Source organism: Bos taurus, chromosome 8 (assembly GCF_002263795.3).
Source record: "Bos taurus isolate L1 Dominette 01449 registration number 42190680 breed Hereford chromosome 8, ARS-UCD2.0, whole genome shotgun sequence".
In the NCBI taxonomy this organism is placed as follows: Eukaryota; Metazoa; Chordata; class Mammalia; order Artiodactyla; family Bovidae; genus Bos; species Bos taurus.
Window position 1 is genome coordinate 82,549,819 of NC_037335.1, and position 14,728 is coordinate 82,564,546.

General features: G+C 38.3%; 1 protein-coding gene and 1 long non-coding RNA gene across 5 annotated transcripts in view; one reads left to right on the top strand and one right to left on the bottom strand.

Moving 5' to 3' along the window:
• The window catches only part of LOC101902831 (uncharacterized), a 76,484-nt gene extending 68,433 nt beyond the window's left edge, over positions 1 to 8,051 (bottom strand). For both annotated transcript variants that reach the window (XR_009495641.1, XR_235666.5), the window contains exon 1: positions 7,884 to 8,051. This is a non-coding gene — a long non-coding RNA (uncharacterized lncRNA). The remainder of the gene's footprint in view (positions 1 to 7,883) is intronic.
• An 81-nt stretch (positions 8,052 to 8,132) lies between these two features.
• ERCC6L2 (ERCC excision repair 6 like 2) overlaps positions 8,133 to 14,728 on the top strand; it is a 155,015-nt gene continuing 148,419 nt past the window's right edge. Inside the window, exons 1-2 of one of the 3 annotated variants that reach the window (XM_005210398.5) lie at positions 8,133 to 8,253; positions 13,494 to 13,918. In XM_005210398.5, coding sequence (XP_005210455.2) covers positions 13,895 to 13,918 — 24 coding nt within the window. In that variant the 5' untranslated portion in view covers positions 8,133 to 8,253; positions 13,494 to 13,894. 3 annotated transcript variants of the gene reach the window in all.

The window sequence follows — 14,728 nt, forward strand, 5'->3', positions numbered from 1 at the left end:
TGTCCAACTCTTTGCAACCCCATGGATTGTAGCCCATTAGGCTGCTCTGTCCATGGAATTTTTCAAGCCAAGAATATTGGAGTGGGTTGCCACTTCCTACTCCAGGGGATCTACCCAACCCAGGGATTAACCTGCCTCTCTTGCATCTCCTACACTGGCAGGTGGATTCTTTACTGCTGAGCCACCAGGGAAGCCATGTATTATCTGATATTAATATTGTGAGCTTCTCTGATAGTTTTTCCCCCTTTACTATTTTCCTATTTTATGACTCAGATGGTAAAGAATCTGCCTGCAATACAGGAGACCCAGGTTTTTATACATTCAAATTACATTATTATCATGACTATGGTTTTACACAGTAAATGGTTGTTTGCTAATTTTGTTAGGCTAATCATTCTTCTAACATTTCAGATGTTTTCTGAGTTCAAAATCCTTAAAAAGTTTTTGTAGTGAGAGTCCACTGGTTCTATGCTTTTGTCTGAAAGTATTCTTATTTTGCTCTCATTATAGTGTAGCAGACTATAAAATTCTAGGTTGAAAGATATTTTCTTTGTACTATTCCATTGTCTCCTGGCTTCTTACTCTTCTCTTTACTACAGAGAAGTCTATTGCTATCAGTTAAATTGTCATTCTTTTCTATATAGGTAATCTGTCTTTTCTAATGGTTGCTTTCAAGATTCTTTGTTACTATCTTCTGTAATTTTACTTCAGTGTGTCTAACTTTTTGCATATATATTTTTATATTGCACTCAATTCATTGTGCTTCCTGAATCTGAGGATTTTAGCTATCATTTCTTTGAAAATTTTTGTTCTTCAATCTCACCTTTCAATACTTCTGAAAATCCAATTCTAACCTCCATTTTTCTTAAGCTTTCTTTTATACTTTACATCTACTTGACATTTTGTCCTCCATTTGGGGTCATTTCTTTAGATCTTACAGTTCATGAATTTTCTATTATGGTTTTTTCTTCTTTCTGGATATGTCCACTCTGCTTTTTAAAATTTTTATTTCAAAATATTTTTGAAGTATATTTGATTTAAAATGTTTCAGGTGTACAGTAAAGTGATTCAGGTCAAATTCTTTCCTATTATAGACTATTAAAAGATACTGAATATAGTTCCCTGTGCTATATTATGGTGTGTTTAATCTGATATTTAACTTACTAGTGAGTTTTTAATGTCAATAAGTAAAATTTTCACTTCCAGAAGTTCTAGTCCTCTAAAAAAATCTACTTGCTGTTTTTTGACAGTATCTTTTTTCTTTCTCATGTTTTCAGTTTCATTTTTTAAAATATCAGTAAAATTTTTAATCTATACACACATATATTTTTTTGCAATCCTTCTAATAACTGAAATTACTAAGGCTCTATCTTTGTTGTATGTTTCCCTACTGAATTTTGCCCATGGAAGTTCATTTCTGTGTTTTTCAGTTTGGGGATTATGAACTGTTTTATAGGACTTTTCTCTGAGAATTTTGAGATTTAAAATGTTTTCTTTGAGACAGGATATGCTATTTTCCTTCTACCAGTCTGGATGTAATGAACCTGGCACTACATTATGCTATTACTGCATCTTGGGGTTTCCTAGATCATGCAGATTATGTGAATTCAAATCATAATCCATTTGGGGGATGATTGTGGTTTCAAAATGTCAGGGGACACACACACACACCTGTCTGGAGTCTTGCCAAAAAAAAATGACTTCTTCATCCTCCCTGTTTTTTGCTCTCCAGTTCTCTTCTATTCCACCATTTCCTTGAGGATGTTACCTTTCAAGGTTTCAGATTTCAAATGAGAGTTTCAGTTCCATTTGGGGGCCTTGGCTTCTGTTGCCACAAGACTGTTAAAACTCAGACTTTTTGGTAACTGAGATGGGTGAATGCCTCCATGACAACAGTGGCATAAGTGCCAGCTTAACAAGCTAGTTTTCACCTTCCTCCTTATTTTTGGCCTATAAGTATTTTACATATTTTTTGCAAGATCAGCTATGCATTTTGAGTATTTTTTATAAAGTTATTTCAACCGGAAGTTCCTCGTGTTTTGTTGCAGATTTGTTAGGCTTACTATGTGACATGTAATATAAAATATTACATGAAATTGCATCACAGGATTTAATTTTTCAAATCTAAAAATATCTTCTGTGAAAATTTTTATATACTTATTAGGCTGGAATAAATATTAGGAAACATATTCTCATCCTGATTTTGTTATTTCTATTTGTGACCTGGAACAAATATTCTAACTATTTTGTCTTTAAATTAGAGTGTAGGATCATGGAATCCATAAGATTTCTTCAAGTTCTAATATTTAATGAGTCCATGAAGTAAAAACAGCATTGGTAAGGTTCAAGAAGTTATATTCATCACCTTCCTAACACTGATTCACTATGTATCCTTCATTATACCTGACTTAAAAATCAAACTGTCCTTCTGTTGACCCAAGTTTTTTGTTTCGCCTTTTAATGATAACATATATAAAAAAAAGACCTATCACATAAAATTTAACTTCTTCACCCATTTTAAAGTGTACAATTCGTGTTAAGTACAATCATACAGTTGCATAATACTGATTTGTAAACTTAAAGGTTTAGGTTACTTACTGGCAAGTTCCAATGCTGTAAAGCAAGGTCTGATGCTGTAAGAGCAATATTGCATAGAAACTGGGAATGTTAGGTCCCTGAATCAAGGCAAACTGGAAGTGATCAAACAGGAGATGAAAAGAGTGAACGTCGACATTTTAGGAATCAGTGAACTAAAATGGACTGCAATGGGTGAATTTAACTCAGATGATGATTATATCAACTACTGTGGGCAAAAATCCCTTAGGAGAAATGGAGTAGCCATCCCAGTCAATAAGAGTCCGAAATACAGTACTTGGAAGCACTCTCAAAAACGACAGAATGATCTCTGCTCGTTTCCAAGGCAAACCATTCAATATCACAGTAATCCAAGTCTATGCCCTGACCAGTAATGCTGAAGAAGCTGAAGTTGAACAGATCTATGAAGACTTACAAGACCTTCTAGAATTAACACCCAAAAAAGATGTCCTTTTTGTTATAGGGGACTGGAATGCAAAGTAGATGTCAAGAAACACCTGGAGTAACAGGCAAATTTGGCCTTGGAGTACAGAATGAAGCAGGGCAAAGGCTAATAGAGTTCTGCCAAGAGAATGAACTGGTCATAGCAAACACCTTCTTCCAACAACAGAAGAGAAGACTCTACACATGGACATCACCAGATGATCAATACCGAAATCAGACTGATTATATTCTTTGCAGCCAAAGATGAAAAAGCTCTATACAGTCAGCAAAAACAAGACTGGGAGCTGACTGTGGCTCAGATCATGAACTCCTTATTGCCAAATTCAGACTTAAATTGAAGAAAGTAGGGAAAATAACTAAACCATTCAGGTATGACCTAAATCAAATCCCTAATGATTATCAGTGGAAATGAGAAACAGATTTAAGGGACTAGATCTGATAGACAGAATGCCTGATGAACTATGGATGGAGGTTCATGACACTGTACAGGAGGCAGTGATCAAGATCATCCTCAAGAAAAAGAAATGCAAAAAAACAAAATGGCTGTTTGAGGAGGCCTTACAAATAGCTGTGAAAAGAAGAGAAGCCAAAAGCAAAGGAAAAAAGGAAAGATATATCCATCTGAATGCAGAGTTCCAAAGAATAGCAAGCAGAGATAAGAAAGTCTTCCTCGGTGATCACTGCAAAGAAATAGAGGAAAACAATAGAATGGGAAAGACTAGAGATATCTTCAAGAAATTAGAGATACCAAGGGAATTTTCATGTAAAGATGGGCTCAATAAAGGACAGAAATGGTATGGATCTAACAAAAGAAGCAAAAGATACTAAGAAGAGGTGGCAAGAATACACAGAACTGTACAAAAAAGAGCTTCATGACCCAGATAATCACCATGGTGTGATCACTCACCTAGAGCCAGACATCCTGGAATGTGAACTCAAGTGGGCCTTAGGAAGCACCTCTACGAACAAAGCTAGTGGAGGTGATGGAATTCCAGTTCAGCTATTTCAAATCCTAAAAGATGATACTGTGAAAGTGCTGCACTCAATATGCCAGCAAATTTGGAAAACTCAGCAGTGGCCACAGGACTGAAAAAGGTCAGTTTTCATTCCAATCCCAAAGAAAGGCAATGCCAAAAATGCTCAAACTACCGCACAATTGCACTCATCTCACACACTAGTAAAGTAACGCTCAAAATTCTCCAAACCAGGCTTCAACAATACGTAAACCGTGAACTGAACTGAACTGAAAATCAACTAACTAAAACCCCTGAGACTCAATTTCTTGCATTGTCTTATATTTTCATACTGCTATGGTGAATGTGTGTTCCCTCAAAATTCAAATGTTGAAATTCTAATGCCCAGTGTGAGGTCTTTGGGAGGTGAGAAGGTCATGAGATGGAGTCCTCATTAATAGGATATAGTTCAGTTCAGTTCAGTTGCTCAGTCACGTCCGACTCTTTGGGACCCCATGAATCACAGCACGCCAGGCCTCCCTGTCCATCACCAACTCCCGGAGTTCACTCAGACTCGTCCATCGAGTCAGTGATGCCATTCAGCCATCTCATCCTCTGTTGTCCCCTTCTCCTCCTGCCCCCAATCCCTCCCAGCATCAGAGTCTTTTCCAATGAGTCAACTCTTTGCATGAGGTGGCCAAAGTATTGGAGTTTCAGCTTCAGCATCAGTCCTTCCAATGAACACCCAGGACTGATCTCCTTTAGAATGGACCGGTTGGATTGCCTTGCAGTCCAAGGGACTCTCAAGAGTCTTCTCCAACACCACAGTTCAAAAGCATCAATTCTTCAATGCTCAGCTTTCTTCACAGTCCAACTCTCACATCCATACATGACCACTGGAAAAACCATAGCCCTGACTAGATGGACCTTTGCTGGCAAAGTAATGTCTCTGCTTTTGAATATGCTACCTAGGTTGGTCATAACTTTCCTTCCAAGGAGTAAGCGTCTTTTAATTTCATGGCTGCAATCACCATCTGTAGTGATTTTGGAGCCCCAAAAAATAAAGTCTGACACTGTTTCCACTGTTTCCCCATCTATTTGCCATGAAGTGATGGGACCAGAAGCCATGATCTTAGTTTTCTGACTGTTGAGCTTTAAGCCAACTATTTCACTCTCCTCTTTCACTTTCATCAAGAGGCTTTTTAGTTCCTCTTCACTTTCTGCCATAAGGGTGGTGTCATCTGCATTAATAGGATTAGTGCTCTTGAAAAAGAGATACCACAGAGCTCTGTAGTCCATTCCACCATGTGAGGACACAGGAAGAAGGGGCCAGCTATGAGTGAAAGGGGGCCTTCACCAGAATAGAACTATGCCAACACCTTGATCTTGGGCTTCCCAGCCTCCAGAACTGTAAGAAATAAATGTCTGCTGTTTATAAGCTATCTAGTCTGGAGAATTTTGTCATAGCAACCAAAATGGACTAAAACATGTACCTATTTTTTTCTTGAGCCTTTTTGCTAGATTAACTCACAATTTGGAAGTCACAATTTTGACTCCTGCAGTGGGAATATAAAGAAAGACTACTTTTTTTGTAAAACATTAAAAGGTTTAATCATCTTTCTCAGGGGTCACCTTGATAGTCAAGTAATATTCTTTTGAAATGTCTATGCTACCATCATCTGTGTTTTTTCTCTTTTTGTAGTTTTTACATGCTTAATTTTGCTAGATACTACTTTGCCAACAGTTTTCACGTGTGATGTAGTTATCCAATATCATTTATATTGACTTCAGGAATTCCTGAATGTTTTGCAAGTCTTTTAATTTCACTTTGGGGTATACTATTATAGTGTTGGATGTTTACAATATTACCACCTAGACAAAGACATCACTGTAATGGGCTGAGACAAACACTATTGTTAAATGGGGAAAGGAATGTTTGAGGGTGTCTAATTTTGTGAGGCATCTAATTCACTAAAACATATTTTTATGTCCTGATTATTTCTACTCCACCATGTATCATAACAATGGTGGTGAGATGAAATAAGAAATAATCAGAAACTGAGGTTCCCTCTGCTTCCATTGGTCCTTACCAGGGAGGCCTGGCATACTACAGTCCATGGGGTTGCAAAGAGCTAGACATGATTGAGCAACTGAACAACAAAAACAACTGCCTTTGTTAGTCACTAGAGTGTTCCATCAACCAGATGATCCCTTTCCTTTAAATCAATATTTATTTCTAAAATTTTTGTTAAATCAGTGGACCTCTGGAAAAATATGACATTACATAACTAGTCATTTCAGTGGAGGGAAAAATCAAATGTCTTCTCTAATAGGTGTAGGACAAAAAAATAAGCTAGATTGGAATTTCCAATTTCTATTGATTTTAGGGACAAAATTTACAGAATTTAAGTAAAACAGATATATTTCATCAAGTCCAAGAATTTTTTTCTACATTTTAAAATTTCTAATATCAAGATGCATGTAATGACAGTAATAAGTTTTGTTCAGCTGCACCTAGAAAATATGTCTTACAATCTGTGCTGTTTAAGTTAGAACCTAGTCTAAAATTCTAATCTAAGTAATAATGCAGTATCAACTATTGGCCAAAATATTAAACTGAAGCAATTGCTATGCAGAATGCAACTTTCAAGTGGACAAATTCCATTGATAACAACAGTATATTGCAATACTGCTGCTGCTGCTGCTGCTAAGTCACTTCAGTCGTGTCCGACTCTGTGTGACCCCATAGAGGGCAGCCCACCAGGCTCCCCTGTCCCTGGGATTCTCCAGGCAAGAACACTGGAGCGGGTTGCCATTTCCTTCTCCAATGCATGAAAGTGAAAAGTGAAAGTGAAGTCGCTCAGTCGTGTCCGAGCCTCAGTGACCCCATGGACTGCAGCCTTCCAGGCTCCTCCATCCATGGGATTTTCCAGGCAAGAGTACTGGAGTGGGGTGCCATTGCCTTCTCCAAATATTGCAATACTATTCCTTACTAAATTCTTACTATGAGTAGGTATTGTTTTAGGTGTTGTATTTATTTTATTTAATTCTTACAATAATCCTTTTTAACGTGAACGTGAAGTCGCTCAGTCGTGTCCGACTCTGGACTGTAGCCTACCAGGCTCCTCTGTCCATGGGATTTTCCAGGCAATAGTACTGAAGTGGATTGCCATTGCTTTCTCCAAGGGATCTTCCCAATCCAGGAATCGAACCCCGGTCTCCCGCATTGTAGACAGACGCTTTACCGTCTGAGCCACCAGGGAAGTCCAATTCTTTTTAGGTGGATCACTATTATGAGTCTGTCATGGGTGAGGACTTTGAAGCAGTGAGGATAAATGTCTCATCTCTAACCATATCTGAGGTCCAACATGTAACACATAGTTAATGGACGAATTAGATGTTTCTCTTCAATACAAAATTTCTACCTGCTGGTAAACAGAAACAAATGCTATTCTAGATGAAGCATTTTATGAAAACGTGCTGATTTTTAGTATCTGTCAAAAATAGATATCTATTTACAGATGAAATAGCCATAGTTTTCCTCATTAAGACGCTGGGGTAGGCAGAATAATGATCTCCAAAGATGTTCATATCTTAATCCTTAGAACCCATGAATATGTTATTTTATATGGCAAAGGAATCTTACTGATGTGCTTGAGGGTATAGATCTTGATAAGGGAAGAATATCCTGGATTACTGGAGGACCCAATTTTATCATGTGAGCCCTTAAAACCAAATAATCTTTCCCAGCTGCACTTAGAGGGAGACTTGACTATGGATCATCCCCTGGAGGAGGACATGGCAACCCACTCCAATATTCTTGCTTGGAGAATCCCATGGACAAAGGAGCGCGGGGACGATGGTCTCCTGCTAGGCCGTCACCTTTCTTACCGGTCCTTAAAAGACCCTCAGCAGGTCCACGCCCACGGCCACCTTCCAGCCTCTCTCTGCAGCCGCAACAGCCGCACAAGGCAGGCAAGCGATACCAAACCGCGCGCTACTTGCAACTATCGCGGATCTTTGTGTTGCATGCTTTCTAGTGGAAAGACGGCCTGAAGATCGCTCCGCCCATGTAAACCAAGATTTTGTTATCGTGAGATCCCGTGGACCGTAACGGAGCCAGTTCTCGCGGGATTTTCCGAGTTCGGGTTGGAAGCTACGCTGGGTTGCAGAGGGAGGCCCAACAGTGAGAGGCAGGAGGGTAAAGGGTCGAATAGGCAGCCTGTTGTCTACCCTCGCCGGCGGAGCTCCAGGCTAGTAGGTGAGCGCTGCCTTGCCAGCTACCATAGCGTCCTCCGGCTCTGCCGCTGTCGCAGAGGCCACCGTCCCTTCTCCCTGGACCCCATCAGGCTCCACCTTTGCTCCCTCCGTGCCGTGACGTCGAGCTCCAGGGGAGGGCGATGTACGGAGGGTGGCGGAAGGTGGAGTTTGCCACCCTCCGCCTGCTTACCTCCTCCTGGCGGTCCTCTGCCGCTTGTGGGGTGTTAAATGCAACCTGGCTGCCAAGCCCTTCCCCCTGGCCAGATGGATCAGTCTACCCCGAAGCCCCACGCGGAAACCAACAGCAAAGGTATAAGCTCCGAGCTCGCCTCCCTGCCCAGACACCTGTCTTGACTGTGTAGGATTGGACCTGTTCATGCCAGTTCCCTTGGGGTCGGGGTTTTACCCTGTGGCCTCTGTGAGTGACAGCTGGAGATAGTGTACCCCCTCTAGGGCGGGGACTAGTTCTTTGTGATTCAGTGTTGAGAAACTCTGAAGTCAGACTGCCCTTGGATCTAGTGCTGGCTCTGACAGTCATTTGCTGAGCAACTTTGGGTAGTTTGCTCATCTGTAAAATTGAAATCATTATTGATTGAGTTCTTTTGACTATTAATTGAGATGGTGTCATGCAAAGCACTTAATATGACCCAGTGTCTGGCTCATAGTAAACATTAAGTAAATGTTTGGTATTTTTATTCTCTGTTGTATGCCTCAGTCCTTAGTGAATGGTAGGTTCATTATTAAGTAGGTGAATATAGATTGAGATTAGTTCAGTTTATTACACATTATATGTGATGTATTGAGTCAGGGTCACCTTTAATGGGTCACTAAGGGTGGTTTAGGGAGAACATGGTTATCTGCCACAAGTCATCTGGGATGTCCTCTTGCCCCCCACATTAATAGTTTTCGTTATTAATAGTGATAAAGCAAAAACTTACAGATATTGAATGCTTGTTCTGTGCCTAGAAATATGCTGATTGTTTACATGTTTTATTTTGAGCAAGATACTGATCTGATTAAATAGATGAGGAATATAGAACCAAACTTCAGAGACTTTAAAGTAACAAGCCTCAGCTCTGAAGACTAGAAATTGATGACACTATCACTCAGGGACCACAAATACAAATACCTTTAGAAACCTGGCAGGTAAAATAAGTAGATGAAGCTGCTGAGTGGAGATTATAGTAACTGGGATGTTCATATTTCATTTAAAAGGGGGCAGGGCTACTCATACTTCAGCCCCCTGATGTGAAGAACTGAATCATTGGAAAAGACCCTGTTGCTGGGAAAGGTGGAGGGCAGGAGGAAAAGGGGATGACAGAGATGGTTGGAGGGCATCACTGACTTGATGGACATAGGTTTGAGCAATCTCCAGGAGTTGGTGATGGACAGAGAAGCCTGGTGTGCTGCAGTCCATGGGGTCACAGAGAGTCAGACACAACTGAACTGAACTGAGGGCTACTCAGTTCCAAGGAATTGTTCATTCATGTGTGTACTGGTACAGCATCGTAGCTACAAGTTCAGATAGCTTGATTCACATCCAGGCTCTGACACTTTCTAGCTGTGTGACTGTGGTTAACCTTTATCTGTTTCCACCATTTACAAAAGGGAACTAATAATAGTATTTACATGAAGTAGTGAACAGGTTGTTGTAAGGCTTAAATGAACTACTATGTATAAATTGCGTGTGTGGCACACATAAACCTCAAAATGTAAGCTCTATATAAATATTTGTTAATCTGACAAGTATTTGAGTTTCAAACATTGTCCTCAGTGTCCAGAATTTGGCAGTGAACACAAATTGTCTCTACTCCGGGGAACTGAAGGAGATAATCAATAACAGATATTTCCATTTTTTTTCTGAAAATGAAATCAAGCAGAGTAAAGGAGGAGAGAGTGGCAGGGAGTGGTATGTTAGATTGAGTGATCAGAGAAGATACCTCTGAGGAGATGCCATTTGAGTAGAAGCCTGAATGAAGTGAGAGAATCAGTCACATTGGGATTTAGGGAGAGGGTTGGTGGGAGGAACAGAAATCTCAGGGACCGAAGATGGGAGTATGCTTGTCATGGTTGAAGAACAGCTAGAAGGCAAGTTTGGGATGAAATCAGGAGAAAGGGAGGAAATGAAGTTAAAGTGGACATAGGGACCAGATTGTAAGGAGCCTTACCCACCATTCAGTCCAAAAGGAAATCGTCCTAATTTAAACTATTTGTTCTGATCTTTGAATGCTGAGAGATACTGCCCTAGATCAAACTTAACTGAATCTCCTTAGTTCTACAAGTTACCCAAACTCAGAAACCAAATATTAATAGATTTCTATAGATTGTTGTGTGAAGCCCATGAGGTTTTTGCACCTGCTATATGTACCCCCCGACTGACATTCTTTGCTTAAATTTTCTTCCTTTTTAAACTGTTTCTTTAGTCCCTCTTTCTTACAGCACTCTTAAAGTAACAATTTCACATGTGTGAACTTTTTAGTATTTGTCTCTCTCACTAGATATCAAAGTTCTATGAGATTTAGAATGTGTTTTTGTTAATATATTCAGCAAGTTTATTGAGTGCCTACTGTGTGCTGGCCCTGGGGATAAAATTTTGAACAATACAGACATTTTCTTGGAAAAGATACTATTCTCTAGTGAGAGAGGCAGATTTCTAAAAAGTAAACATGATAATTAAACATTGTGGTATGTGCTATACAGGCAGTAAAATACTCAGGTACAGAATAGTGGGGTACTTTAAATAAGACGATCAGAAACAAAATCTATGAGGCAATGACATAACAATAAGTGAGAGAAGACCTGCTTAGTATGCTTGAGTCAAAGGGAATATTGATAGATTTTAAGTTGGAGAGGTAAGTAGGGGAAAATGATACAGGGTCACGTAGACCATAGTAAGAAGCTTGGAGTTTATTCTTTCTGCAGTGGGTAGTTATTAAAAGATTTTAAATTAAAGATTTAGTGATAAATATTTTTAAGTAGTTGCTACTGCAGCTATGTGGAAAATGGACTGTATTGGGGAGATAATGTCAGTGGAGAGAATGGGTAGAGAATTGAGTCCAAAGCAGTAATTTAGGAGAAAGCCAGACGTTGGCACATTACAGTCAGAACCAAATTCAGCCCAACATTTATTTTATAGATAAAGTTTTATTGGAGCACAGCCACATCCATTTGATTATGTGTCTGTAGCTACTTTTGTGTTACAAAGGCAAGCAACGGTATAACCTGCAAAATCTAAAATAATAAATAGCTAAAATCTGACTCTACAGAAAAAGTTTGCCAATAGTTATTTTGAAGAGTTGGTGGCATGGAGGAAAGGGATGGCTTTTTTTTTTTTTTTTTTAAGTAGAACCACCAGGACATTCTGATGGATTGAATGTAGGGAGTAATATCAGAAGAGGAATAAGGCTGACTAAAGGTTTTCTACCTTGAAAAGTTGGCTGGACAGTGATTCCTTTTAATGAAATTGGGAAAAACTAGTTTCAAACAGAGTCGGATATGACTGAGCGACTTCACTTTGACTTTTCACTTTCATGCATTGGAGGAGGAAATGGCAACCCACTCCAGTGTTCTTGCCTGGAGAATCCCATGGACAGAGGAGCCTGGTGGGCTGCTGTCTATGAGGTCGCACACGACTGAAGCAACTTAGCAGCAATTTCAAGCAAGGTTTAATGACTGTCATTTTTGACATTTTTCTTCTTCATTTTTATACTCATAGTGTGGTACAGTATCTGGTAAATAGCTGGTATTAAATCATATACATTGATAATAAATAAGTTAATGAATTAAACCTCTAAAAAATTACAAGGCATATGCTGGATAGGCAGACAAATCATATGAAACAAGTAATGTGTTAAGACTTACCTTAAGGTTTAACATAGGTTTTAAGGTTCAGATAGTACTGTTATGAAAATAGGGCCCATTGACTTATCTCTGTATAGTGAATTGGAGTGTTATTTTCACATTAGGACGTTTTTAGAAGAGTGTAATAATTCTCAGACAGTTTGAAAGCAAAATTAGAGTGGGAGAATAGATTTTTTTTTTTGCTGTGCTTCTGATTGTTATATAAAAACAACTTTATCAAAGTTAGAATAATGGTTTTACTTTTGAGGAACAACTGATGAGGAATAGCATAATGAGCTATTCTTACTGAAGAGAATATAGACATACTAGTTATGATCATGAATGTTATAAAGCCTAATTCAGAATCATTAGAAAGACCCTGGGGAACTACCAATGATCATATGATCTCTGCAAGAAATATATGAAAAAAAAATAATTCCTAGTATTCTTACAATTGTGGCCATACAATTCCTCTGGAGTTCTTGTTATATGACATTCCATTAGGAAAATTATTTTTACTTAATTTCCTCTATTTGGCACATTTTAATTGTACCAATATTATACTCTGTAGAGGCTTCCCTCCCCATTCCATAGTACTGTATTTTCTGAATACAAAATAAAATAGCTGTACAGTTAAGCACAGAATGAATTCATACATAGAGAGAAGTCAGACTTTTCAAAGGATAATGAAATGATAGTAGAAAGAGATCTTAGAATTCATCTCATTCTTAAGAACTTCAGCTTTTCAAAACCTTGAATGGAAAAAGCTGTGACGGAGTTGGTACATGTCACTCTGCTGTTGAACTGGAGATTCCCTTGATTAGTCGTATACAAATTCAAGGAACGTTTTAGAAACAGCCGTATTGACAATGAGAAGAAATAGCTTTGTTCAGAAAAAGAAGATGGTATAACTAAAAAAGCAGACAGAAGAATCACAAAAATACAGCTGTTCAGAGGATTTTAGCTTACCTATTACCAAGTCCTATTCACAGTTATTCTGCCATATTATGAATGTTACACATGATGTTCATGAGTCATCATGAATATTTAACTAAGTGGTTCTTAATCCTGGCTGTGCATCAGAATCACCTTTTGAATTCAGCAATAATAACCAACCACAATAATAAAACCAAATGCCCATGACCCATATCCACCTAATCAGAATAAATAGATTAAACATGTATGGGGAGATTATGACACATAGGGTGAGAAAAACTGGAAATAAATTATATACCCTTTATTATGATAATATACTTTAGGAAAATACCTATAATTTGTCTTGTTTCAGATTTTGGGAAGGGTATTTATATGAGGAATATTTTTTTCTCATAGAAGTGGATAAATGAGGTGTTACTTTAAAAGTTAGATTTGGAAAGTTTATTTTCTCCTTTATTATTGTAGATATATGGCATCCAGGAGAACGATGTCTTGCCCCTTCTCCAGATAATGAAAAACTTTGTGAAGCAAGCATAAAATCTATCACAGTGGATGAAAATGGAAAGTCATTTGCAGTCATCTTATATTCAAATTTTCAAGAAAGGAGAGTACCTCTTAAGAGACTTCAAGAAGTGAAATCTGTTAAAGATTGCTCCAGGAATTTTATATTTGATGATGAAGATTTGGAAAAACCTTATTTCCCAGACCGAAAATTTCCATCGTCAGCTGTTCCTTTTCAATTATCTGAAAATGGAGACTCTATTCCTTATACTATCAATAGGTATTTAAGAGACTACCAAAGGGAGGGAGCCCAGTTTCTCTATGGACACTTCATCCAAGGAAGAGGGTGTATTCTCGGTGATGACATGGGACTTGGAAAAACTGTACAGGTATTTACTTACTTTATAATTAAAATTTAATAAAGTCATACATATTATGTCATATGTATTACATACATGAGTGGATACCGTCTGCAAATTTCTGTTTGTATCCCAGAACTTATTATAATTATTTTGTGTGTGTGTTTGTCTCACAAAGTATCTTAAGGATGGTGTTTAGTCAATTTTTTAACCTCAGTACTTATTTAGTAGTATGAAATACATTATTTAAAGTAATGTTGTAGTATAATTTGACTTGTTTTTACCTTTGATAATGTTAATACTAAGATAATAGTTATATTTAGATTAATTTAACTTTCTTAGTGATACCTTATGGAAGAAAAGTATTCTGACATTTGTTACGCTACACAGCGTGGTTAAACTTTCTGCAGGCCTTTTGTCATATTGTTTGGAGTTTATCATAGCAGAAGTTTCTTAGTCTAGGATCTCTGGGACACTAGGAATTCAGTTGGTGGACTTTAGAGAGGCCTCTTGTTTCTCTAAAATGTGTGCCAGAATTAGCACATGTATATACTTTTCTTCAGATAGGCTTATGTTAGGTATCTATTGCCGTATAACAAATTATTCCAAGATATAGCAGCTTGAAACAATACACATTTATCATGTTACAGTTCTGTGGATCAGGAATCTGGGTACCATTTAGCTGGGTCTTCTGGCTGAGTTTCTCTTAAGGCTACAGTTATTTCAAAGTTAGACTAGGGAGGATTCACTTCCTATCTCGTGTGGTTGTTGCAGGGTTCAGTTCCTTGTGTGTTGTTAGACTGAGGCCACTGTTTCTGCATGAGCTATTAGCAAAGCCCT